The sequence below is a fragment of the Strigops habroptila genome, chromosome Z (genome assembly GCF_004027225.2).
Source record: "Strigops habroptila isolate Jane chromosome Z, bStrHab1.2.pri, whole genome shotgun sequence".
Classification (NCBI taxonomy): domain Eukaryota; kingdom Metazoa; phylum Chordata; class Aves; order Psittaciformes; family Psittacidae; genus Strigops; species Strigops habroptila.
This window is the reverse complement of record NC_044302.2, coordinates 74,570,707-74,598,648: the sequence shown is the minus strand read 5'-3', so window position 1 is coordinate 74,598,648 and position 27,942 is coordinate 74,570,707. Positions and strand designations below refer to the sequence as shown.

The 27,942-nt window shown below is 40.1% G+C and overlaps 1 protein-coding gene across 1 annotated transcript in view; it reads right to left on the bottom strand.

Annotated features, from left to right (window-relative positions):
* Positions 1–38: 38 nt before the first annotated feature.
* Positions 39–27,942, bottom strand: part of MAP1B (microtubule associated protein 1B) — a 68,807-nt gene continuing 40,903 nt past the window's right edge. The window contains exons 3-7 of the mRNA XM_030512804.1: positions 22,227–22,309; positions 18,095–18,235; positions 7,869–14,466; positions 5,496–5,734; positions 39–4,808 (exon numbers count right to left, since the gene is read on the bottom strand). Coding sequence (XP_030368664.1) covers positions 4,653–4,808; positions 5,496–5,734; positions 7,869–14,466; positions 18,095–18,235; positions 22,227–22,309 — 7,217 coding nt within the window. The 3' untranslated portion in view covers positions 39–4,652. The remainder of the gene's footprint in view (positions 4,809–5,495; positions 5,735–7,868; positions 14,467–18,094; positions 18,236–22,226; positions 22,310–27,942) is intronic.

Below are 27,942 nucleotides of genomic sequence, written 5' to 3'. Positions count from 1 at the left end.
ACTTAAAAGTACATACATACACAAAGACAAGAAACATATCAACACCACTTTACCACTTTGTATTTTATTGTGGAACTGAGTTTGTTTCTTTTACATCAAATATCCTCAATGGAAGAGGGGATATTGCACACAAATATCATAAAAGCACTACATATTACTTCACTGAAACTAATTTTCTACATTAGATATGACTGGATAGAATAGAAGTGATGCAAGATTATAAGACATAATACCATACACAGCTGCAGACTGACACAAATACCATTCAGAACAAGAGAGAGGAGGTGTGTGAGGTGCTTCTCGGCCAGCAACAAGACTGTTTCTTTCCATAGTTTGGAAGATAATGGCTGCATGCAAATGCGTGAAAGCTTGTTTCAGATTTTCTCTTTTACAGTTGTAAATACAGCCCAGTCTTGAAGAGGTAGCTCCTGCCATCTAGAGCTCCTAGCTAGTCTAGAGCAGAGAAGCTGCTTTTTTAATTTTTTTTTTTTTTAATTTTCTATATTTTTATGCCATTGTTTTATTTACTTATTTTTTTATTTTTTTTTTGTAAAGTCATAACAAACAGACTTTTTTTCTTTTTTTTTTTTAATTTTAAATAGCAAACATTTTTAAACCAGGTGAATAATATAATTGTATTCTAAGAAATGCTTACCCCTAGTTCCTTTTAGTGTTTTGTTCAATTATTAAGTGAAAAGATGAAAGCTTACAATTTCTTTCAAGTGTAAACATTATACTTTATGCTTTTCTAATAAATCCAGACCAACAAAATTACTATTTCTCTCAAAACATCATTACTGAGCAAGAACTTCTGGTGATTGATAGATGAACAAGGAGAAGCGTATGACACTAATGTCCCAAATGCAGAGTAAGCACTCATTGGAGCTAACTGGCTTGTAGTGGGAGCAATTGAAAATTCGATTAACTAATTGATTAAATCTTAGTAAATGAGTACTGGAACTCTCCTAAAATGTGTAAGCTATTATAGACGATTAAAGAAAAAAACATTCATATACACAGTTGTCTCCACTCACCACAGTATGTAAAGTAAGTAAAAAACCCAATATAATCAAAAGTAATTTCTATGAAAGGTGGGGTGAAAATAGAGGTCAATAAACTCAGGCCCACCACAGGACCTTGAAAAGGCATGCAAGAGAGGCCCTGTCCAAGTTCAGGAGTGGGGTGGGATCTCCGAAGTTAATTCTTCATTTTATTATATGAAGCAGTATAGTGATAGCATAATGATCATGACTGGGGATGCTGTTATGGGTAATACCATTATTTAAGTGGAGTGTTCTTTACACTCAGATATTGAATCTTTATAATTAGGGTAATCAATAACAAACCATGCTCCTAGAAATCTATGCTGATCAACAGCACTCATCTTTAATGTACACGGTACATTTTGATGACTGTTACACTAAACTAATTGCGTAGTACTAGGACTAGCACAGGTAGATTAGTTTCACAGGCAGGAAAGGAGCAAGAGGAGCTAATGGAGGAGTTCATTGCTGTGTTGCACCCAGGTGCCATTGCCATTTGAAAGGGAATGGATGGAACAGGCATTACAATACCTCAGAGTAGCCAGACAGGGGTTTTAGTATTCTTGTAGCAGCAAAAAAGTGAATGTAATTTTTAGATAAGCTGTAACTGTCTAATTATTATTAAATTAAAACAAATGCTTGAGCCATCACAAACTTGCTTGGGGAGACTTAAGGCTTGATTCCAATTTCATTTACAGTAGGACCAAATGACTGTAACTTCCCTGACTCTAGAGAAATTGCTCCTGGTTCACAGGAGTAAGTAGCATAAGTGAGATCTGTCTCAGGACCACTTCTGTACTTAAAACAGATTTTCTACCAAAGCAGAGATACAAACCATTTCAGATATTGTGAGAAAATCAGAAAATCTGTTCCCACCCTCTCAAAAAGTTTGAAATCTGACCTATATAAGAAAGTAGACAAAGCAGAAAGAATTGTAGAAATAGTACAACTATTCTGCCAAACATTTTGCCTATAACTTTGTAAACTACATATTACAAAAGCAATTTTAAGTGAATGATTATGAGCCCAGCAAACATGCTTGTTTTCACAACACATTTCCATCTGCCTTTTGTGCCATAGTCATTCTGTATTATTCTTAACCACTTAAAAGGTATAGCAATAAATAAAACAGCATTGCTAGAGATACCTAAAAAAAGAGAAGACATTAAAAATAAATCAAAACCCCCAACAAGTGACAAACAGTAATTCACAGCATTAAATGGGCCTCAGGAGCCCACATAACAAGGACCCTAAAGCAGTATTTAAAAAACCCTCATAAAAGTTAGGAGTGCAAACTTATACCTATTAAACAAAAAAATCCTAACAATGTAAAATTGAAATAAATTATAAGTAACGAAAACAAAATGAGGTCATAGTTCACTACATTGTGAAACTTAATGCCAGTCTATATATAGACCAGCACATATCCCCATTCTGGAGGCTTTTACACCTTCTTTAAATTCAGATTTGCAAACCTTCAACAATGTAACAAGATTTTTTTTGAATTGGGGTAAAACTTCTGAGACTAGAAAATCCAAACTGTCTTAAATCACTGAACAGTGATGCTGTTCCTCTGCAAGCAGTGTAGAGAAGGAAAGCAAGGGGGAAAGGAAAGGGAAGGGAAGGGAAGGGAAAGGAAAGGAAAGGAAAGGAAAGGAAAGGAAAGGAAAGGAAAGGAAAGGAAAGGAAAGGAAAGAGGAAAGGAAAGGAAAGGAAAGAGGAAAGGAAAGGAAAGGAAAGAGGAAAGGAAAGGAAAGGAAAGGAAAGGAAAGGAAAGGAAAGGAAAGGAAAGGAAAGGAAAGGAAAGGAAAGGAAAGGAAAGGAAAGGAAAGGAAAGGAAAGGAAAGGAAAGGAAAGGAAAAGAACAGGAGAAGGAGGAGTAAAAGAAGAGGAAATGAGATGGAAGGATAAAGGAAGGGAGGAAAGAGGAGAGAAGAGGGGAGAGGAGAGGAGAGGAAGAGAGGAAGAGAGGAGAGGAGAGAAAGAGTGACTTACTTATTTTAGCTTATTGCTTATTCTGTCTTTTTCCAAGATCTTGTGAGGGTTGAGAATGTAGGCTACACCCTTGTATTAGGCAATCAGCTTTTCAAATTCCATTTTCTGTCATCGTCAATAGACTAATTTTACTATAAGGGTGCCCTTCCATCCTCCCCATCCCCCAAAAGGTATTGGCAGTTGATTATTTTCAATAAATTTTACCTCAATATCCATTCTCACTAGAACCTTAAACAACATTATTCATTCCTTACAAAACTACTAAAAAATTGCCTTCACCTGAAAGTTTTTTGTTTGCATTTTCCTGTAAATGAAAACACTTGTTAAAAATTCATCTATTAAAAGTTTTGCAGCACTAAAAAAAAGGTTTCTGTACATTTGTTCCCATATCCACTTTTAATTTAAACTAGTAAAATAAGACAAAGGAAGGTTGAATACTGTACAGGTTCGCAGGTAACCTTTTTCATCATTCTGAATGTTTCACTAAGTTTTGTAACTCTGATACTGGACACTACTTCAATCTTGCTTCCACAGTACAAAAGAAGCTTTCCAAAAAATGCTTGTCTCGTTGAGCTGTCCAGGTGCATCGAGGAAGCATTCACATAACTAACATACGTAATTCATAGCTCCAAGCCATTTGACCAGTCAGATAGGTTGCTAGTACCACACATGCACGCTCACACTTCTTTACTGGTGTAACTATGATCCTACACAGATGTTTTATAAATTTGCTGTCTCAGCATTAAAAAATAAGTGCATCAAGTTTCTTTGTACATTCAAGTCACTTTCTAAGGCAAATTGTCTACTCTATGTACTGCTTTGGTATTTTGCTTCAGTTAATCAACAGTGGACATGGGTGTTCAAGCACGTGGACTGGTCAGTTCTGGCTGGAGTGAGTGGACTATCACTGGGAACATGCCTCAGACCATCAATTCTGCATGTTGAAAGAAGGGTTTTAGGCTTCTGGATAGGGTGCACACTATGTGCATATTTGGTTTATGATTGTTATGGTATGTCAGTATGCAGAGTTCAAATTAAAGTGGAGAACTGCTGATGAGTGTTTAGGTTATACGTCCCTTCCTAGCCATATTCTGTTTCTTCTTAATTTCCAGCTAACTTAATTCTGTAAAAAAGGATCCCCTTGCGATAGCTAAGATTGATACAAATTTAAAACTTTCATGTGAGAGCATAAGCAGACTGCAGCAAGCGATACATCTATTGCCATGAGACTAATGTAAATCTAATTATTTATTATTTTCTCCTCCTACCCCTCTCTCTTTCTCTCTTTTTGTGTTTCTTTAGAGGGCAAATGCCTCTACCTGGCAGAAGTCAGTTGGGGTTGCTAGTGCATGGTTTCCAAACGTTCATCAGAGATGAAACTGGATCTGTATTTTTGCAGTAATTTGAACCCTAGTATGGGAATACTGTTATTTCCCTTAGCAACCAGCAAAGACTGAAAAATATTAGTGACTTGCATCACTGTGACACAGTATAGCATTTGGCAGGTATATAGTTCAGCAGTTGAAATAGATGGGTTGAATTTTTGGAAAAAGTGTTTTCAAACTGAAGAATTTCTGGAAACAAAGTTTAATCTTGTGGTGCATGTTCTTGTTCTTACAGTTCAATCTTGCATGCGGGAAAAGATTCATCTTGCATAACAACAGTGCTGCTGCTTGCCAAAACCATGATGTTGAGGTCCTGCTGTTTCTCATGGGTCTCCTGGTACCATTCCCTCATCACTTCTGAGTCATGGGTTGGGATTAAGGTCACCTGCAACAGAAAATAGAAGTCTTGAGGAATGGACAACAGAAACAGCTGATAAGAAAAACATCATTGTAAGAAGATCCAGGCAACAAGTATGTTTCCCTTTTGAAAAGAGTGGGTCTTTATGAAATAAATACTTGGAAAAATGGATGGATAAAAAGAAATAAATGAACATGTAGGTAAGGTAAAATGACTGCAAAGAAGTAGTTGTTTTTCTGAGATGCTGAGATGCAGCTTTCCAGAGAAATAGCAGTCTGTAGTCTGTAATCTGATAGCTCTTCAGATTACAGCCAAAAATTTTGTTTACTTCTTGATGGAAAGGCACATGAAGTTTCCAAGTGTACATGACTGCCATATGAACCACGAAACATTCACTTTTCTTTCCTGCTTACAAACTGCAACATTTCCAACCTTGGATCATATACAGAATAGTAACAAGACGAAACAGCCAAATGGACTGTAAACCACCTCCCAACTTTTATTCACCAGGAGCCAGTCAGAAGGGCCGCTAATGGGGGAGCGGCTGAGTACAGTGCAGTGCAGCTCTGTGCTTCTCTTCATCAGTGAAACAACCCCAGGCTGGAGACACCATTTCCTGGCAGCCACTGTCCACTCCAGAGATGCTCTGGCTTCTCATAGTTGCTTCTCAGAGAAGGTTAAATTTCCAAGTAGAGATACAAGTGAAGAGCCTACCTGTATGTTACTCTCCCACTGCGCCTTGCCCTCCAGCAAGGAGTCCAGAACAGCCCTGCTTGGCTCCTCGGCTGCAGAATCGTTCCCGCTCACCACGTAGTAGGATGACCGCACCCTCTTGAAAAACTCAACATCGACATTCTTGCTATTGCTGTGGTTGGGAATGTACACCAGATCCAAGTACACCGGAGGCCCTGGAGGCACTGCTGTGGATTTTGCCACCTTGGTATTCGCAGGTCCTTTAGAAAGCAAACAACAGAAGAATATGTCTCAGGCTGGTTAAAAACATGCCTTTATTAATTACTGTTATAACCACTGAGATGAGATGTGTTCAATTACAGCATTACCCTCCCACATCTAATGACACGTTCCAACTTTGTTGTATCCCGATTACCACTGAAATGTAATGGTAGGAAAAACCTGAAAACCTGCAACTATAATACAATAAATCCTCACTACCATGTAACAATAAATTGACTAAACAGTTCCCAGTAATACACTGCTATTATCCAACAATTACTATGCAGGGCTGTGATTACTGAATTACCATTCAATAAATGGTGGTATTACTTTCCAAGCTAAGAAGTGTAACTTTTTCAGAGTTTCAGGTGTGCACAATTATAAAACCCAGGGTCACAGAGGGAGCCATCCAGATTTGAAGCAGTCCCAAGATCTGGGGTACCAGCACATAGCAAGATGTAGTAGCTGTTGATGTGCTCAGACTGCCTTACAAGGTGCATCAGGAATCTACTACACATGAGCAGAAAGAGGGTCAAAGAGGCACTTGGCAGGACCGAGAAACTTGTTCTTCAGGGAACTGAGAACAAGTGTTTGCCTGCTGAATCCTCATTTACATACACAAGTTAGCCACTTATCACAAAAAGCAGGGGGAAGCATGTTTCTGCTGCTGTACATAGTACTCTAAGAGCTTCGGTCAGAAGGAAGTTCAAAGTTTAAACACATTAAAAATACTAGTCCCCAAAACAAGCAGCTTTTGCTATGAAATGGATCATGATGTGAACTGAAAATCAGGATTTAACCAGTAATTTATCCAGATGACCACCATCTATGTTCTATTAACTTTTCATGTTGCTACAGAGGATGAAGCTTGGTAAACAGTTACCTGAGCAATACACTCTATTTAGGGTCACACACTATAAAGCCGGTAAAGTCCATTACAGTTGTCTAGCATGTTCTGCTGTTCATTGTAGGGCAATATGCCAAATAAACATCATGATATGACAAAATTTCCTAAATTAGAGAGTTTTTGCTATTACTTATGTTACAAAATCTTTTATCATCTTTTATCTTTAAAAATCTGTGATGTGTCTTTCTGAATTGTGGATAGCAACATTGGATAAAATATTAGATGTTACATTTTACACTTAAATATCATTATCAAATAGAGCCTTGTCTTCTAGTCTAGCATATACCTGGCAACTACACTTAAAGGAAGAAGAATCTCATGTAAAGTTAAAGGGCACAGCATGGAGAACTATATTGCTGCTTTGAAACACAGCTACCAACAGAGACATGCAAATGATGGTGTAAGAATGGAACACTGGACCACTTGCTCAAATGGGGAAGTTAAGGACAGTTGAATAAATTGAATGCTGGTTTGTTTGTTCTGAATCCTAGACCTGCTCCTTGTAAAAAAGCTTTCAAGAAAACATCAGCCCTGACAACAGCAAAATCAAAGTATCTTCCAAACACTCTCTAAAAAGACCTGCCGGAAAAAAACAATTAGCAAATGCCTCCTTCAGTAATCTCATTCACATTTTACTGCTACTTAGAAAACACAACAGTCATTCAAAATGACATTAACATTCTGTATGTGTAGTCATCACTGACAATGCAAGACCTTAACTGAATTATGTGATGTACATGCTTAGTTCACTGGAAGTGCTCTTACTAGTCTTATAATTTTTTAAACACTACTTTTAAAATTAATCCAGTAAAGTAATAAGAGCATCCAATGACCAACATAGCTTTGCCACTCCACAATATTAAATTGCATCAATTCATGTTAAGAGAATTGTGCCTGCTTGTTTCTTCAAACGAATAAAGTTGCTCATTTTGATACTGACTTCACCTACAAAAGTGGTACTTCTACTTCTATTAGTTGGTTATCAGTTTAGACAGCTAGTACTAAGTTCTTTATATTTTATGTACTATCTGAGCAAACTACACATGAAGTTTCTTAAACTACAACAGTTAAATTAGTGAATTTCATGCATTTAAGTGTGGCCTTTACACCTGGACTTTCTTTGGGGATTTCGTACAAACCACATTATCAACTGATATAAAGACAAACTAAATTCACTGCAACAGCTAAGAAAATCTTAACACTAGGAAACTGCTATCTGTTTTTACCTGTGGTTGCAGTCTTTGCCGACTTGGATACTGATGTATTTGCTGCATTCTTGGTGTCTTTATCTTTCTCTTCCACTCTAGACTTTACTTCAGGGTTAGAGATGTTTTTGGTTGCCTTCTCCACAGACTCCTTCTTTTTTGGAGAAGCTGTTTTGGAAATTTTGTCTAAAGAATCTTTTATAGCTGGCTTTGGTGAAGCCATTTGTTTTGATTTACCATCACTTTTTTTAACAGGAGAAGACGACTTGGTCTTAGTACCCTGCTTTTTTGTCTTTGTTTTTTCTTTGAGATCCTTCTTCAAAGGTTTACCTAAATTCTGCTCAACAGGCAGGGTCTCTGGATCAACCATGGAAACATCAGGGTGCCTAGGGGAAGGGCTGCGATCCTGCATTGGGACAGGTGGCGGGTCAATGTGTTTGTATGTAATTGTCTTGTCGGTCGGAATGGTTTCTGACTCATCTTCCGAGTCAATGTTAGCATCTGCAGTAATGGAAGGACATTCCTCAGTCTCAGGGGGAACATCTGAATCTGTCTGTGATGGGACAGACTCGCTCACTGATGTGGGAGGGGTTTCATCACACTGCCGCCCTTGCTGCTTCCCCCCAGAAGGTGGCTGAGCTCCCCCGGACTGAGTTAATGGCTTCTCTTGATCTTGAGACTGTTCTTCACTTGCAAACCATTCAAGGGGGTTTGGGTTGATAAATGAGGGTGAAAGTTCAGTTTTGGGATGTTTGTATTCACAAGAGGACACAAGACATAGGTCAACATCTTGACGGGATTCTGCTAAAGATTTTCCAGGAGTGAAATGTGTGCTTGCTTCATAGGAATAGCTAGTAGCTTCAGGTGACCGGGTGGCTCTCCCAGTTGTCTCAAACAAGTAATCAGCTGCTTCAGGTGAACTGGAGGCTTTCCCAGTTGTCTCATAGGCGTAAGCCGTTGCCTCTGGTGACCTGGTGGTTCTTCCCATTGCCTCATAGCAGTAGCTAATGGCTTCTGGTGGCTTAGTTACTGTTTTCCCTGTTGTCTCATAGGAGTAATCCAGACGATCGGGTGATCTGGTAGCTTTCCCAGTTCTCTCGTAGGAATAATCTGTGGCCTCAGGTGATATGCTGATTTTCCCAATTGTCTCATAGGAATAATCTGTGTCCCCAGGTGACCTAGTGGTTTTCCCTGTTGTCTCGTAGGAATAATCTGTGGCCCCAGGTGACCTGGTGGTTTTCCCAGTTGTCTCATAGGAATAATCTGTGGCTCCAGGTGACCTGGTGGTTTTCCCAGTCGCCTCATAAGAATAATCTGTGGCCTCGGATGACCTGATATTTTTTGCAATTATCTCGTAGGAATAATCTGTGGCCTCAGGTGACTCAGTAGTTTTCCCAGTTGTCTCGCAGGAATAATCTGTGGCCTGAAGTGATCTAGTAGATTTTCCAGCTGCCTCATAGGAGTAGCTAATATCCCCTGGTGACCTAGTAGTTTTCTCTGTGGCCTCATAAGAATAACTAAGTTCTTCTGGTGACCTGCTTTCCTCTGAATCTTCTTTTTCTGGGCTGAGTAAAGGTTCTGGGCTGTGCTTTGTTAGGGGTTCCTGGTAACCAAATGCTTTGACAGGAGACACCTGCAGTGACAACAAAGGTGCATGACTGGCTGATGCAGCTTCTGTAATTGCAGAAGGTGAATCTGGAAAAGTAGGAGAGTACAGAGGAGAAGATTCCCTTGGAGTTAATGGAGATAAGTCAGACTTTGGTGACAGCTTTTCTCCTAGGCTCTGCACCTTTTCTGAGGTAAAAGAAGAATGCAGTGACATATCTCTGGGTGGAACAGCACCTGAAAAAGTTTCCTCTGGCAGTGGTGAAGTTACCTGGGAAGGTGTATGAGCTGATGAAGTTGAGGATGAAGCTTCAATTTGAGAAACTGAAATAATTTCTGAAATATCTTTCTCCTGAGAGTAAGATGACTGCTCCACAGGAGAAATCTTCTGTGCAAAAGTAGGCTCCTGTATATCTGAAGGGCTATAATCTACCTCTGTTGGTCCATTTTCAGATATATGGTGTACACCAGTGCCTACAGTAGGATATTCTGGAGACTGCCTACTAAAGTCCATTGCTAAAGACTGCTCAGGGGACTCCTGACCAAATTCTACTGACATAGTTGACTGCTCAGGAGATCTGTGATCATACACTGGTGTTCTTGATTTTGCGGTTTTAGGTGAGAAGTCTGGTGGAGAAATTGACATGGGCCTTGGGCACTCTTCCTTGGATGGAGACATTTCTGTTTCCTGAAAAGTTGTTGGTGTTTGTACAACTGACACTGAAAGGGAATCATCAACTTCAGTAGAGTGCGGAGATCCAACCTCAGCATGCAGAGAAGGAGATACATCATCTGTAGTTGGTTCTGGAAATGAACTAGTAGCAACAGATGCTGTAGAGACAGAAGCTACTCCTTCTATGTGGGAATAGGTGTCTTCTGCTACAACCTCATCAACAGGAGTCGCAGACTTGTCAGAAACAGTGCCTTCAGAAATTGACATTTTGGTATCTTCTTTTAAAGAACTGAACTGACTCATATCTATTTGAGTAGGTGAGAGATCACCTGCCAACTTGCGCTCATCCAGGACCAGTGAAGACTGGGAGCTGCTGGGTTCTGTATCCTCCATTTTCCTTTCTAGGCTGAATCCTTCCTTAATTACCATAAACTCCATGCTTTTTTCATCTTGTTTTTCTTGGAAAAGGCCCACGGAGCTGGCTTCAGAACCTGGGCTCATCTGAACTGGTGATTTTTCTTTTTCAGGTTTCCCCTCAGAAAGACTTCCACAACCTCTGGTGGGAGACTTCAAATCAGCACTCAAAAATGTATCATAACTGGTCTCTGAACCTATCAGTGGTGGACTCCGCAGAGGGGAGAGGACCTTTTCAATGGGAGATTCCGAATCTGGTACAGGCTCATCCATAGGGCTTATTCTGAGTTTTGCAGACTCATCTTTGACTTCACTGAATTCAAAGCAGACAGGAGCTTCTGTTGACTTTTCACTGGTTTCAGAGGGAAGCTGACTGGACTTCTCGTCGGTGGGAGACTGATAATAAGGTGTGTGGCCAGCACTACCAGCAGCAGACTGTGAGGGAGATGCTACTTCTAATGTTTTCTCTTCAGGGCTTGCACAGTGTTCTTCAACAACTTCTTGATGTGCATCAGGCAATGTAGCAGTGGGGACAGTCTCAGATGAGACCTTGATCTCATTAGGAGTGAGTGAAAAGTTCACACTACGTTCACTCAGTGGTGTTTTGGCAATGGGTGATGGAGGGGACAAACTGTCAACTGGACTCTTGACTGGACTACGTTTTCCACCAACATCTTCCTGATAGGGTTCTTTGATTTCTAGTTTGGTAGTGCCTTGGATTTCACTTTCTTTTTGACGGTATACATCTTGGAATATAGATTTACAGAATTTGTCCTCCTCTAATGAAGAAGGTGGAGAGATGGTGGAAGCCGAGGCATTATAGTCTTTACCTTCTGTGGCTTCTGTTTTGGATCCTTCAGATAAACCATTATTAGCATCTGGAAGTGGAGAAAGTTTAGGTCTGCCAAACTCTTGAGAGTACAGTGATGTCTCATACTTGGTAATATTCACATACTCCTGAGAGGGTGACTCACTTTCCTCATTGTTAGTTTCATCACTCATGACATCTCGGGGTGTTGACATTTCATCCATTGGAGTTGGCTCACTGGATATTTCGATGGTAGACTGTGTGTAACCTGAAGTAGCAGTGAATTCCTCAGGTTGATCTTCTCTATTTTCTTCATCAGAAACAGTAGCTTCGCTTTCTGAACCACCAGGTAATGTCTCATCATGGATGGAAGAGGCTGGTTCAACTGCTGGAGACTGAGGCTCTGAGTGTTTTGTCGGTGTAATTATGAGTAGGCCATATTTATCTTCAACTTCACCAGCTTCTGCAGCTTTGTCTACCACAGCCATCACATAATCTTCTTCAGCTTCTATTTTTTCAGTTTCTTCTTCATCTCTGGTGTCTTCTGCTTTGTCTTCCTCATCTTCTTCAGTCTCTTCAGTTTCTGCCTTTTCTATTGCTTCTTCTCGGTCTTCCTCAGCACGTTCATCTGATGCCTCATAATATGCCTTTTCGATATACTTTTCATCTTTAATGTTAGCATCTGCCTCAGCCATTAGTCCTTCAATTTTTCTTGGCTCCTCCATACATGGTCTTGTGGTGTCCAGTGGTGTCTTTCCTTCTTCATTTTCACCTCGTTCTTCAGCTTCTTCTGTCTCTGCCTTTTCCTCATAATCTGCTTCAGATGATTCTTCCAAGCCAGTTCCCTCATCCTCAAACTTTTCATTGTCATCGACCCTGTGCTTTTCCACAGGTTCCAGTTCTTCAGGTGTGTGTTCAAGCTCACCCTCAGCCTCTGTGGTAGTTATGCCTTCATCAGAGGACTCGGCAGGTCCTTCATGATCTAATTTTTCTTTTTGTACCTCCAAGCCCTCTTTTTGTACTGTGTCAGTGAGTTTCAGTTCATCCTTTATAAGTGCAACTTGAGGTTTTATTTCTTTTTTTGTTTCTACTTCTTCAGCTTTTAATTCCTCAAAATCCTTTGTTAAATCCTCTGGTGAAGACATAAGGGATCTCTCTGCTTCAAGTTCCTTTCCACTGGCTGCAATTTCTGCAGTTGCTACAGCTGCTACAGTTGTGGCAGCGACTCCAACTGCTGCAAGGGCAGCCTGTGCTCCACTGACTTTGATCTCCTTCTTCACAGTCTTAACTTTTCCTTTTTCCTTTGGCTTTCCAGCAGGTGCTGCTTCTTTTTTAGCAGGTTCCTCCTTCTTTTGCGGTTTAGGCTTTGCTGCTGGCTTTTTGGCTTCAGTTGAAGGAGTGGCTGTCTTCTTTGTTTCTTTAGGAACCTTTTTGATGTCCTTTTTGGTTTCTTTTTCTTCCTTCTTAATTTCCTTCTTATCTTCTTTTTTAGCGTCTTTTTTAGCTTCCTTTGGTGGGGCTTCTTTCTTTACTTCCTTCTTAGTTTCCTTCTTCTCTTCTTTTTTCACCTCTTTTTTAACTTCTTTCTTGATCTCTTCTTTTTTGGGTTTTTCCTCTTTTTTGATAGGTGTTTTCTCCTCTTTTTTAGAAACCTCTTTCTTTGGTTTTTCTTTTTCCTCTTTCTTTTCTTCAGGTTTTGCTTTGACTTCCTTTTTAATTGGCTTCTCCTTCGACACTTTTGGTTTTACATCTGTAGTTTGTTTTTCAGGAGTTTCAGATTTTATTAATTGTTCTTCTTTACTTGTTATGTCTTTTTCTGCCACTATAGGTTTGGTCTCCAGTTTTGCTGGTTTCTCTTTTTTAACTGAAACTTTTTCCTTGCTTTCCAACTTCTGAGGCTTTTCTGGTGCTGGACTAGGCTTCGCAGGCTCTGGCGCTTCTTCTTTAGACTCTTTTCTGACAGGCTTGCTTGGTGGTGTCTTCGCAGCAGGCTTGAGACTCTCCTTGCTGTCTGTTCGTTGTTTCAACTTTCCTTGTTTCACAGCCCCGCTAGCAATGTTTCCAGTCAGGTCTTTTTGTGTAACTGTTGGTTGTTTAAGGAAGTCCAAGTGTTTGAGTTTTTCTAGTCCTTCTAGAATGTTACATTGGGTGCTGTTTCCAGGAAACAGAACTCGGATGATTTTTTCTGCAGGATTAGCTGGATGCCACACAATCAAGGAAGAGACAGAGGTGAAGTAGGATAATGGAATGTCTAGTTCTTGGCCATTTGGTAGCAGGAATTCAGCTCTATCTTTGTTACTGCCACTCCACTGCTGCATAAAATACTGCATCTCTTTGCTATTTTTGACAGGATTAAGGACATACATCTCAAGTTTGCCGACTCCCATTTTCTGGAATAAAATGATGGGGTCGATGGTATTTCCCATATTTCTGAGAAGAGGTTCTGGTTTCATAGACAATTTATTTAAATACTGGAGAGTAAAACAAGCTTCTTCTACACTCCTTTTTACTCTAAAGTTAGGATCCAGGTTCTTCAGGTTCTCAGGTACATTAAGGAATACAACTCCTAAATCAGGTGAGATCAGATTTTTCATCCAGTCACTGTTGGTAGTAGACCCTTGGGACTGTTCCTCTTCTAGTTCAGCTATCTTTCGCTGAAGCATGCTATTGATTCCTGGCAGGTTGTCATCTCCGATGTGAGTGAGCAGAATGGAATCTACCCTGTCCAAGTGCCGGATAAGTTTCCAAAAGCATGATTTTCTTTCAGAACCTCCATTGATAAGCATGTTGAATCCATTCACTGCAAACAATGCAGAGTCCCCTCTTCCTCCTGGGAAAATGTAACAGCAGGGTTTGGAGAGTTTCAAGAAGCCTCCTGAGGTTGGAGGTTCCAAAATGTCAAAAGGTGATGGCACTTCTACTGATTCTGAGAGATACTCTGTGAATTCAGAGAGTCCTTCCATTTCGGGCAATATGGAAGATGAGTTGAGTTTAATGTTAATAAAGTCTTGAAGGTTGTGTCTGTCAAGGTTGGAATTTTTCCAGTCCCCTTCCTCAGGGCAGAAAAGAGTTAGGCTGGCTTTGTTGGCTGGGTGTGTGGTGCTCAGTAATTCACCAATCTACGGTTATAAAATAAAAACACAAGAAGATGCACGTAAATTAATTTTTTAAAAGATAATTAAAGTTAGAACGTAATATTTCCTGATTAGATAGGTAAAACCTTTTTCATTGCTTCTGCACTGGTGTGTAATCATTCCAGAAGCTAAAGGAAGCTGTTACCACAGTTAGTATACTATCGTATTTTTATAAATACAAAGAAGAACCTTATTCCTGGTCCCCATTGCCCAAAAGACAACAGTACCCCAAGTTCCCCCTTCCCTCATTGACCCTTTACAGAAGGATGGTACAAGCTTTTATATTGAAAGGCTATGAGGACTCTAAGGCTAATGCTGACCAAGCTGCCACTATCTCTACCATTGGCTCATGAGTCTCCCTACTGCCTCAGTCCATCTAGAAGAGCCAAGCAAATCCATAAGGGACAAAACACATCCTTTTATCAGGCAGAGAGTAAGTGGAGGAAGCCAGTGTCCTCCCAGGGGCAGCTGCCTTCCTCACCCTTACTCTCATTGGATATATTCCACTACACCATTGTTACTGCAGTTTTTTGCTGCAGGCTGGCTCCTGAAAAGCCAGCACCACTCCCAGATTAGCACAACTGAATGTGGGAGAGTTTTCATGAACACTGAGAAATGAGTTATGCTTCAGAAATGCAAACAGTTACAAGTTTTGTATTTCAGAGACCATGAGGCACAGGGCCAAAGAAAGAGCCAGAAAAAAAGTGTTAGGGTTAAAAATGCTCCTGTCATTATTTTGATTTTAAACTCATGGACCACAAAATTGAATCCTAGAATAACTCCATTAATTTTGACAGTATTTGATAACATAATAGTACCAAAGTAAGCTGCTGAAATAAAGGCACAGAAAATAAGAAATTCCATGCCATAGTATGAAGAGCTGTTTCTGCTCCAGTCTGAACGAAAAACCAGTATTTGATAGTCCCAGATTAGTAGACAAACAAACAGGAAAATGCATGACATACTTCACACTTTCTCCCAGTTCCAACTTTCTTTTGTCTTTTTTTAAAAAAAAACAAAACCTGACCATTAGGGTAAATGTTGCCCATTTCTGTTCTATTTGCTCTTAACAAAGAGACCACCAAAATTATGTAAACTTCTTCTTTAAAGAAGTAATTCAGACATAATAAGCACTTCATCGTGCAAAATACCACAACCTTCTCTGCAGAGAAGCAAGCTATAAGAACACATTTCATAAAGATGATATAGATTATGCTACAGCTGAATAATTTGAAATTCCTGGACCACAAGATGAATCAGCAGAAGAAATGAATATATAAAAAATTAATTATATTTGATTGCATTAGATCTCTTCAGGCCTCCAAGCGTACATGTCTCTCTTTGTGCTACAGAATTTATTTTCATCATTAAAAAAAATAAAACTCAAAAAAGATGCAGTGACTGTTATCCAAAGAAAAACAATCCAACCAATACCTAAGTAAAGCAGATTTTCTATCATCTTCCTTTGTCAGCCTTACTTAGTATCCAAACCATTTGACAGGAGTATAAAAAAATCTCACCAATATGTCAGACGTATCTTTGTCTGAAAAGGAGCAATGGAAAAAACCAAAGCAAAGCAAAATAGGAAGAGACAATGCTGAAAAGGATGAAAGATAAGGAAAATGGAAGAACCACTTCTATTGTTAGTTGCAGAAATAAGAGAAGAGGGGCAGCACAGACCAGAGGTCTGAAATAGATCTGGAATCTCAAGAATACTCCTTACGCTATGTCTCTGATTATCAGGGAGAGACAAAAGTAGTAAATGATCACTTCCTCTGGATGAATCTGAGTCTGCTGCACACATATGGAGAAAACTTGAGTACAGACTGTTTCTCACGTAGGGCAAATTTTCTGGCTAGATAAAAAAACATGATAATACACTAGGCTAATGAATATACTGGGCCAAGGTTTGGGTTGATCCTCTCCAGTTCATATTATATCATGTTTGGATTTATGCGTCATACTCCTAAATTCTAATTCTCTTTGCTCCTAGAAGTTGGCACACATAGTGCAGTGTTAAGCCACAGACAGCACAGGACAATGAAAAGTTGGAGAAAAATTATTCCAGACATAGATCATATCAGTTAGGAACAGCAAGTTCTGGAATGCCCCGGATATGACCTCAGTGGGTTTGCATTTCAAATGGTGACACCAAGGATATCTACAGTTCAACTGCTTATGCTATTTGATAACACAGAGGAAACCACTAATCACTTATATCTAGCCCTTTTTTCTAACCTTTTTCCCAATTTGTAGACCACCTAAAATTTTCCTGGCAATGAGGCCCTTTAAAAAATGTTGCATACACAGACCGCAGTATGGTAAATGCAACCTTTCTTTGCTGTTGTGAAACCTTGTAGAATTAGTGAGAGCTCAAGGCTTCAGAAGCAATAAGCTGCAAGCCAACATTTTCAAAGAGCCATGCCAGGCGGCTGGTGAGCCTGCTGCCAGCCATGGAAGCGGCCAAGAGAGCTTTACTCATAGCCCGTGGGAGTATGCCCTGCGCACACACTACTGCAGCAGACCCTTGGTGGCTGAAATGCATTGCAACCACCACTCCTCCACTTTCCAGCCAACAGTTTCACTTCTTAATGATAATTGGTAGGATTTGCCCCTAGTTTTTGCATGTAGTCATAGCATAATTTTGTGTTGCTAATTAATCAGAGATGCAAGGAGCTTGGATTTGCAATTTCATAAGAAAGTAACTCTGCATACTGTTAGTGAGTTTTAGGCATCATGCCTATTTCAGAGAGCAGGAACCCAGCTCTTTCCCTAATCTACAACTATATGCTGAACAAAGAGGCTTTGAGAAGAGGATCAAATGGATACAATAAAGTCATGCTGGAGGTATGCAAACTTAGCTTTTTCAGCACTGAACTTTCAAATCTCACTCCTCTGTTATGCTCCTACTGAATTTTGGAAACTAAATTCCTAAGGATGCAGCCATATAGTTTATTTAAATATATACTTATACAGAAGCCAAATTCAGCGTGACAGCTTGTTTACTATGGGTTCCTCCCCTGTGGGAGCTTTCAGACACAGTACATTAAGCAAGACAGCAAAACAAGTCATGGAACAAACAGCATTAAGTACTGGCATACTTTATACATATCTTTATGGTACGTAAAAATCACAGGATTTACTGATTTCACTGGCCAAATTTTTAACACTACTATAAAGAACCCAAGCAGGTAGGTTGTGCAAAAAACTACAGCTATTCCTACAGACAGCCTCTGTCTTATTTAATGTCACCTACTACTTAGCTGCCCCCAAGAAAGAAGCTGGTGTCAATCAGTCTGCTGTGTATGTGCACCTTAGATATTTTAAACACAGCACTATCTCCTTTCACTGTCCAAAGGTTCCTTGATTTTCTGTTTCTGGAATTTATAGTTTAATTTCCCAAATTAAAATTTAATTATTTTGGTAAGCAGTTTACATCAAATCTAGAGTAAATTAATCAAATGTTCTGAAAGAAAGCCTATAATGAAAAGTAAAGAGCATTAGCATCAGGCTGCCAATGATAGCTCTACCAACACAGAGGGTCATTTTTAGTCTTCTAGAAACCTCTGCCATCACACATGACAATGTGTGGAAGACACTTTTCTGAACATACCTCTTGATCTGTGAAGATCTCAATGAAGTTTTGGAAGGAGAAGGACCCTGACTGAAGAATGAGTTCTCCTGTGTTTTCAAAGCATTGTCCGGTCAGTACAAGTAGCTTGTGTCTTGCAGCATCTGTGATCATTAAGCGCACCTAAAGTGGAAGAGAGAAATACATCAATAATGGGAGTTACCATGTGTTTCTATATTCCACTGAAAACAGGGAGTTCATCTCCTAACTTCGAACAGATTTTGCACCAGAATCTCCAAGGACTGTTGAAACAAGTTGCAGTACTTTTTAGAAAAGACAGTAAAATTGAGGTGTAACAGGGAAAAATGGAGGAACAAGAAACAATTTGAGAGGAGGTCTGATGAATAAACCAAAGTAATAACACGGAAAAGAAGAGCAAGGAGCGGAACAGAATAAAATCTGAATAAAAAACCCCGAAATTTTTCAATGAAAAAACCATATACCTTGTATAACTCGGTGAATCTTAACAACAATGTGTCAGAACAGCCTTGGTAAACTGTATCCCACATGCTAATGAGGGACAACCACATGTGTCAGACTCAGTTTTTGGAAGGCTGCTTTTCTTTCCCCAGAGTACTTGCCATTCAGCTGTGAAAACGTCACTGAAAAGTAACGGCCACAAATCACACATAAACGTGTCATATTCAGACTGTCATCCTGTTGTAACCTGGATCATCTAGAAAGGTAAGGGACAATTCTGCTTCACCATAATCATAAATTTGAACTTCAAGCACCCAGATACAATCATATGCACCATTTACATCTCATGATTGACTAACTATGAACACTGTAAGTTTTTAAAGTGTGCCAACCCAAGACCTTTTTCAGTATACAGTAGTAAATTAAATGGATGTCTGATAGCACAAATGAGCTTGTTACTGAAAAATAAACATCTTCCGCATTTTGAAATAATTATTTTAAAGTAGATGCTCACTACTTTACTTGATCCTCACTACAGCTACTAATAATTCCTGTTTCGCCCCTACGGGGAGATTTACTTGCATGCTAACAGAAATCCATGTATTCAGGATACTTTTTTTTGGCTGAACAAAACTTAAATTTAAGAAGAAGTCTAAGCAAAACCTGTGTGAGATTCTGTCTTGTTGAGTAAATTTTTGCAAATTCTTCAAAAGTCTTTTCCAATACTGAAAAATCAATTCATACAATAAGGTATGAATTTCAAGTACACCAATTCCTCTGTTTAAGGAGGAACTGAGTTAAACCAGAATTGTGATTCCAGAGCAAGGCTATCCACGTATTAAACTAAATGAGCAGAGTCCATCTGGAACAACTCCACATGATATTGCACTCAAGCTCCATCTCCATGGAGATGACATAATCACCTTGCTTATCCTATTCTTTCAATTTTTATATTGATTGTTAAGCAATCACTTGTTCTAAATAATTCCTGCTAGTGCCAGGGAGGCTGAGCTGGAAAAGCTTGACCCAAATCTCTCCTGAACAACTCATGTTTTCGGTACAAGTAGAAAAGAGATACTGAACAGTTTCTACCTGAAAGAAGATCTCAACTCTACCACATTTTCATTGTTATATAATTAAATAAGTGATGCTGAGAGGCAGAAAGTTCCTTTAATTAAACACAGATCTAACGGTGATCTGTCACTAACTGCATTAAATAATTCTAAATTCAGTAATATTCTTGCTAGATCAAGTATATCCATTTTATTTCAGACAAAAATACAGATAAGTGCAAACGGCTGATGTGTGTTGCTCAAATCTCGTCTGCTTTAGCTGTATTAAAACCATAAAAGAACTGGCTTTCTCTTCTATGTTTTCTCTTGTTGTTGGCAGCAGTGCTGGGCAGTCTGCCAACTTACGTGTAAACTCACCAGATTTTCCAACAGCAGAATTATTTCCTGACTTGTGAATCACTGATATGTGACCGTCATGTAACTCTCCTTCAACCTATTTTATTAATTGATAATGAAATACATTCTGGCGAGCTAGCAAACTATGGCAAGAAAAAGAGTAAATAAATGCTTGCAGATTACAGAGCATAATGTATGATACGCATGGAAGACCTTCGAAAGACACATAAATTATGTGTCTGGGTATAACCAAGGCTTCCCGAAGGACTACCAGAAATTTGTCTCCTGATTTCAAGACTGCTCATTTCAGAAGAAATACTGCAAGGCAATGATTCTGTTCAGCTCCACTGAACAGAAGTTGCTTAAAGTCCCAAATTGTTTGAAGGAAGCAGACAGTAAGATGTAAGCTCGGTCAAAATGGAGGTAAAGATGGAGGATGAACAGACAGGAGCGTCAGCAGATCAGTAGTTTCTCAGACTAACAGTACAGTTGCAGGAGTGTTAGAGCAACAGAATGGGGACTTCTTAGGAAGGAAGTAACTTTTCATGGGGGTTTCAGAAACATATTTTCTTTGGGAAACTACAGTCTCTCTTCCTTTGTGCCTCTCTTCTGGGAGGTATTTCGGCATTTGATCTGAATATGACAGGAGCTGAGGGCAGAACCATGCTCAGACTGCCACCAGTATGGCTATTGCCAGGCAGATTAGCAGGAATTTCTTTTAATATCATCTTTGATTTTCCTGAATGGAAAGATTCAAGTTCCTCTTGTGGTGAAGTCTGAGCTCCATCATATACCACTGCGTCCCCAGGTACAACCTGGAAATATCTTGATATATGAAACTAAGTTTTATATTTGCCATAATGAGCAAAGTATGCCTATACCAACCTCTGATTTAATTATTCTGCCTCTTTTTTACTGTCTTTTTCTGGCTTGTGTTCAGTTAGCATCTTGCTTAGCCAGCCAAGGTAAATCTCAGCTTGTAACTGCTGGCTGTGACCAGTTTGGCAAGATGAAGGTGAAAAAAAATCGCCTCCCACAGTCTAGCAAGAGGAGATTAACAGTAACCTAGCCAAACATCTTCCAGAGCCCAAGGAGTAAAGAAGTCATAAATGGGCCTCATACTATGTTCTTCTATATGGTCATCCATCAAAGGTGTGACAAGCAACAGCAACAACAGCAAGAACAGCAAGAGAAAATTGATTTCCCTACTTTTGTCTATTCCTTTAGCTCTTCCCTGCTCCACACACTCACATTAGAGCTTTTTACTCTGAATTTCTGAGTCTATTAAGAGCTGCTACCCAGCTGCTCCTCACCAAGTACCTCTAAAGGCTTGTAAGAGATTTTCAAGCATAGGGGTTTTTTTAGTGAATATGCTGCCATTAACTGAGGTGAGTTACTTACTCAAACTTTTACAACTGCAGAAATTTCATTTCAGAATCCTTCTTCCTTTCCTTTGTTTTTCAACTATCACTTAAGGCTGGTAACAAAATAGATTTTTCATTGTACTACATTGTACTACAAGCACAGCTGCTTCATTTCCCAACAGAAATGGTACTGTGGCAGTGCTCTCCAGCATAGGCTAGCAATGCAATTATTCCTATTTTTTCAACCTTCAGTCTCACTAGCTAAATTTGTCAAGTTTGTTTTTGAGCTACCTGCTCAGTTCTTTGACTTGACTCTAATGAACTCTAATGAGTTCATAAGGAATTGGCAGACCTCTTCTGGGCTACTCTCCAGAGTCTATTGATCATGTCACATGCCTTTTGAAGGACAGATAGATCACCTAGAGTCATCACCACATAGCTGATAATTCTTCTTAAAGACCTAAATTTGTCTCAGGGCACTTTCAGGAACTTTTTTAATGTGTAAAATAGGCATCCAATACAAATACCAAACAATAAAGGAACAGAAGAAAAGTAGATGCAGTTTCATTACAATTGCCTCCACTTAAGAAGGGAATTTGGTGCACTATGAAAAAAGGAATGCTGAGATCAGGGGTGTGTTTCTGTCCTACGCCTCTGGCATTTTGTCAGGAGTCTGGGAAAACACTGAGAAAATCAAGGGGTGGCTGATGCTTTTCATGATATTTGCTCCTAATATGTTCTTTCGTCCACAGTTAGAACCTACTTTTACTGTGCTAAGACTCTGAAAGACATATTGGGGTTTGCCAGTCACTAAGCTGGAAGGCAGTAACTGATATCCAAGAATACATCTCTTTCACGGCTTTCATCCTGTCCACTTGATGGAACTTTTACGACATATCCAATTAAGTATTTCTGACTTACCTCAGTACTAACTGCTTCATCTGAGGGATTGATCAGGACCACAGTTTCTAAGACATCACTTCTGTGGTGAAGAATCTTCTGACCTGCAAGTACAGAGATAAAAAAAAGAAAAGAAATTTAATTCAACCAGTATGATTTAAACCAGCACTTCCCATGAGCTTGTTGTATGCCCTGCTGTACAATAGCTCTCTGGTCACCCAGAGCTTTGCACACAGGCCACCACAACTGCTGTACAACTTACCTCTTCAGAAATACCCACGGCATGTGGTCCTGTGGGCCTAAAACACTATTATGGAAAATTCAAGGTAATGAAAACAAACTGGCAATAGCACCAAGTCCTGTCCCTTCCCCATGGCTGAGGGAGTCCCTGTAACTCATTTTGGTCTCACAGAGCTGGTTTGGCCAGGGACTGGAGTAACCGTCACCAGCTGAGCATCTGGCCCTGTATTTTTGTGGATGTGTCTACACCACAGATATAGCTGAGATTAAACAGTCCTGTAACATGCCCAAGTGAATTTAAATGAGATTTCCCAGCAACTGTCAGTGGCTTAGCTGCAGCAGCAGGAAATGTGCTGCAAACTTCCCTACAAGAAGCAAAGTGAATACTTGGGCTGTATGCTGGCTCTGCCCACCACAGCTGACAAGCACAATCTGTGAGACAAGCAAAGGAGCTGAAGGGTGTCCCCTTCAGTGCCCATCACGAGTGCCCACTAGTGCCCACCACCACTAGTACCACCCCACATAGGACTTCTTGCTCCCTGTCATGCGCTGTGGTTGTGCTCCTAAGCCAGGCATGCCCCATGCAGAACCCAGGTCCCTGACTGCACCAGATGAACCAGGTGAAAGCCAGGATGACCCTGCCAAAACTCCCCTTTCAGCCTTCAGCTAATACTGATTAACATTGGGATGCTGCAAGAAATTGCCTGTGAGGGTGGTCAGACACTCGCCATGCTGCCCTGCTTCATCTTCCTCCTGCTTGCAAAAACCGTGGCAAGCAATGTTAGGAAACAAGAGTGAACGGGTGTACAAATAACAGCTAGTTCCTAAATGAATAACGTCTGGACAAGTCTGATGCAGCCTTGCAGCCCACTGGCTTTCATACTTAGTAGTCTGTCTCCGTATTTAATAGCGATATTCATCTGACTGGGAGTGGATGCCAGGAAAACACAACAGGACCCTTGACATTTTTTTTTCTTATGTTAATTGGCAAGTTCTTATCGGGGTCTCTTTCTGTGAGAACTTCAGTGAGATTAATTAGCAGCCATACTGTCATTTAGAAATCCAGAATGGTAATTAGTCCAAAAAACAAGAAGAGCTGTCCCTTCTGAGCAAACTACTCGGTGCAATATTAACTAATTAAAATAAATAATTACGCTTAAAGGGACGTACAAGGGACACAGAACAAGTTACCTATTTGCCAGCTTCAAAATACTCCCCTGTGAAAGAGACATAAAATGACAAAGCTGAGAATGGCCATGCTGAAAGGATCTCTGCATTCCTGGGAGCAACAGGCGGCTGGGGCAGCCTGAGAGGGTGGACAGCCAGCCTTTCCCACACCACCTTGCTGCTGCCCCAGCAGCAAGCCTGCCTGCACCAGTGATGCCCTCCTTCTCCTCCTTGCCTTGCCTGCACCCCTTCTGCTCTTCTCCTCCTTGCCCACCAAGCTCACAGTGTGCTGTGTCTTTTGCTGTTGCTCTGGGGAAGGTCTGCATTTATGTTAACAGCTTAGAATCAACTGATAGAAAGTGAAGGAGAAGGAAAAAAACCCAAGTGTTCTCAAGTAAAATGTGAGATGGGGTTGTAGGTTACTCTCTTAGGTGTGACAGTGCCCAGAGACTTGTGTATAATAATCTAATTTGTTTGAAGAAACATAATTTTCTTAACATCCTTTTTTTTTTTTTTTGCTATACTTCTTTGAAAGGAGGAGACAGGCTGACTGTTACGAAAGGAGAGGAGGGCAGGTCTCCCACTGCAGCATCCAGTTCTGGCATTATCCTCTGTAATTTAGTTTATTTTTGTAGCTCTGCTTCCTTGTCTAACAAGAATGCATATATAAGGCTACATTCAATAAAACATCCAGATGGCTCTGTTACTACAGACTCCTTCAGAAGATGCTCTGCAATCCAATATTTCAGTTATTCTGCAGATTTCCCCGAAGAGATTAGTCAGAGTTTGTTGAATCTAGTCTTTACCCTTGGTGAGGAAACAAAAGAAACCATCACCCTTTAGTTGCCACGGAAATTTCTCTCTTAATAGTTGGTGACGCAGAGCACACATTTTGCTTCAGGCCAGACTAAGCTTCATACATGATTAGACATTAACACACTAAACACAGGTAGAAGAGAAATGCAATTAGCCACATGCAAAGTTTGACGAAGATGCATAGTGTCCACCTGGAAGCACCCACTTTGGACTTCACTGGAGGTGTTCCAGTGAAGCTGAGAGAGGTTTGACCTGAGGAGTTGCAGCTCCTGCTAACCGATGGTGATTACTTACATCCTATGCTCCCATGGGCCAGACACCCAGCCAGTCTCAAGGTGCATGGTTTCACGCACCTTGAGACTGATTTCCAGGGCCAAGCATAGAGGTCTGCACTCTATACACTGTGCTTGTTCAGAGCTGCATGTGTGACTGCCTCCCTCTTTGACACCTCAGCATCAGCATGTGTTATTCCTTATCACACAGGGTGGGGGGACCCAGCACTGGCAGGCAGTGAGGCAATATGAGGGCTCCCACCCCATGTAAAACTTGGGAAGTTTGTAGCTGCTTGCTGATATCAACAATATGGTCAACATGTCACTACTTGAGAAATGGAAAATACATCTTTTTAAAAACTATTTACAGTTTTGTAAGAATGACACAGGCTTACTGCCCCAGGTGATACCCTGAGACACTCAGCTATAGTGAAGGAAAGACTCCCACGGGAACAGTTTTATCAAACAGAAGCAAACTATCACAATGTGGGAGCAGAAAGCAGAAACAGCATTTCACAACCTGGCAAGAGACTGTGACTTACGAAACTACAGAGAGGGAGAATTTGAGACTTATGTAGAAGTTCTGGGGTTGCTTTAAATTGACTTTACTGGATTTTTGCAGCCCATTGCTACACATTTGACAGGACATTTCTGTGACACGTCAGAGGAAGAAGGAAGAAAGTTCCAGGTTGCACAGAAGTGGTTGGGTGGGTAGATTTTACCTGCTTATAGTTTCTGGAAAGCAAGGCATATCTAAAGACTTTCAGAAAATAATATTAGTCTTGTTTGGAAGAAATCTAAGTATCTGCACATGCTTGATTTTATGAAGTAAAGCTTTACAGTAAAACCAGATATGAATAAAGAATCTTGGCAGCTGTTTGACTCAGAACCAGAGCAGTGAGGAGAAGTATACAGCATATGACAATTGCTTAAAGGGTGATTTCCACATGCATCATCTGAGTTCCTACGGCCATAGGATCCTATTGCTCCCCAACTCAGCCAAATATCAATGGCAGTTATAGTAGTATTATTAAAATGGGGATGGTGTCACTAACATTTCCTAGGGAAGTGGCTAAACAGATTTCTAACTTACATAGTTGATCTTTACAAGCCAATCAAGCAGCATGATCATGGGGCCCACTTTTAACAGTGTTTATGTTACATTTATGCAAACACAGAATGTAATGGCAAGGGAAAGGAAGAAAACCATGGGCGAATCAGACACTCCTTTACATTGAATTAATTTGGTAGAAGAAAATGCACTTTTAGCAAAAAGAGAAGTAATAAATGGCCTGAGGAACACAACAAAGGTCTTCACTACTGAACAAGAGGTCAGATGGAGCAAGGACTATGAGTAGCTAAGACTCTGAAAAACAGTATTGGGATTTGTCAGTCCCTGTGCTGTAAAGAAATAACTGATGTTCAAGAATTATCTCAGCTACATCTGCTTCAGATTTACCATGGATGATGAAGATTATCAGAAGTTTATCATATACCTTGCACATGATAATTTCCTTCAGGGAAAAAAAAGGAGCTTTTTGCCCAGCCAACGGTAATGCAATAACCCATACCTTTTAGATCATTTCAAACTCCTTATTGTTTCACCTACTTTTTCTAGTGGGGGCTTAAAATTCATCTTCCAAAAAGACATGTTAACCTTGTGTCCAGCATGGTTACTGATGCTGTCAACAGAGAATCCAGAGTTCTGGAGGACTGATTATTTGATGGTTGCTATTTCTTATACTTACTGAATAAATTTATTTTTCCTTGTTTTCAACACAAAGATCAACAGGCATAAATTGTCAAATGATGCTGTAAATTGTGACCAGTCCCACAACCTCCCCACTGCCTACCTGGAAGCACCACATTGCAAAGATTCCAGACTAAGGAGAAAGGATCAGGATCCCCTTTTACAGATTATTAATTATCTGAAGAAATCTTGCATAAATTATATGCAGCACTCATCCTCTTCACCTTCTCTGTTGAGACAGGGCCACCAGAGCACATTAAGTTTCCACTGCCCTAAACTACAAGCTGGAGAAATAACTAAGAGTACAGCATTAAACAAGGTAATGAGTTTTACAGAATTGCCAAAACAAATTCTGATGTAAAAATCTGCAGTTCTGTATCTGCAAGTAAGAAGAATATTATTTGCAGACTTGATGGAGAAATGGCTGTATAATGGTCAGGCACTGAACTACAAGAGCTGAACTTCAGAAAACCTCCTCTAGAAAGCCCTGTAAGTCATGCCAGCAGCTGCAGAGGCTAATCAGTCAGTCTCCTAAATAGCTGACATGATGGGGAGTGCGTAACACAGGCATAACTCCATTTACGTCAGAGAAGACAGATTCACTCCCTCCAGTGCTTAATTCAGCCCAACGACTTCTGAAATCTAAGTTGGGTGCAAGGAAGATGCAGTCATTTTTCCAGCAAGAACTCTCATGTATGTACAAATATCAGAGTACCTTACACATTTCTAGGTGAAAATAAAATCCATATACCTGCTAGGATGCTGAGTTGTTGTGACAGCTGTGAATAAAAAGTCAGCTCTACTAGCACTGCTGATCCCTCTAATAGGGACAAAGATTTGGAAGAGTGACACTGTCTGCGAGGTGTCTGTTTTACTTGAGACTGTTTAAACCTGCCTGGTCTGAACACAATGGTTAGTTCAAATTCATATCTAATGTTTATACGCTTTTTACAAGAATTATGTGTTTTCTTCTCAAAGGTTAATCTTTCTTGCATCTGATCTGCTGGAATACTGAACTGTGTTGTGACTCTGCAGGAGGCATAAATCCATGTTTTATCTTCTCCCTTCATAAATGGAATTCATATTCAAGTTTCATATGGTTCAGCTGCAGCCTGATGATAGTTAAGTGTTTTTCCTACTCACATCTGACTTGCAACAATTTAGTAACTACAAGTCCTGAGAGGCAATGTCCTGCATGTTGTATTTTAGGATTTTTAAGCTCACATTTATTTAATGAAATAAGGCTTGCATGTATTTCATTTCAGCTCTTGGGTAAGTTCTTAGCTGTCAGATCTCATCTGAGTTTATACTTCCAGGTAGTAACAGAGCCCTGAAAGTGGAAGGCTAGACAGAATATGATGATGCAGCCTGAAGAGTAACTGCAAGATTCAGCCTCCATTTACTGTACACGAACTCAGCTAACTAATCCTTGCTCAGGAGTGTGAGGAAAAGCAAGCTGACCTATTTGCACTAATATTCATAGCTGAATCCA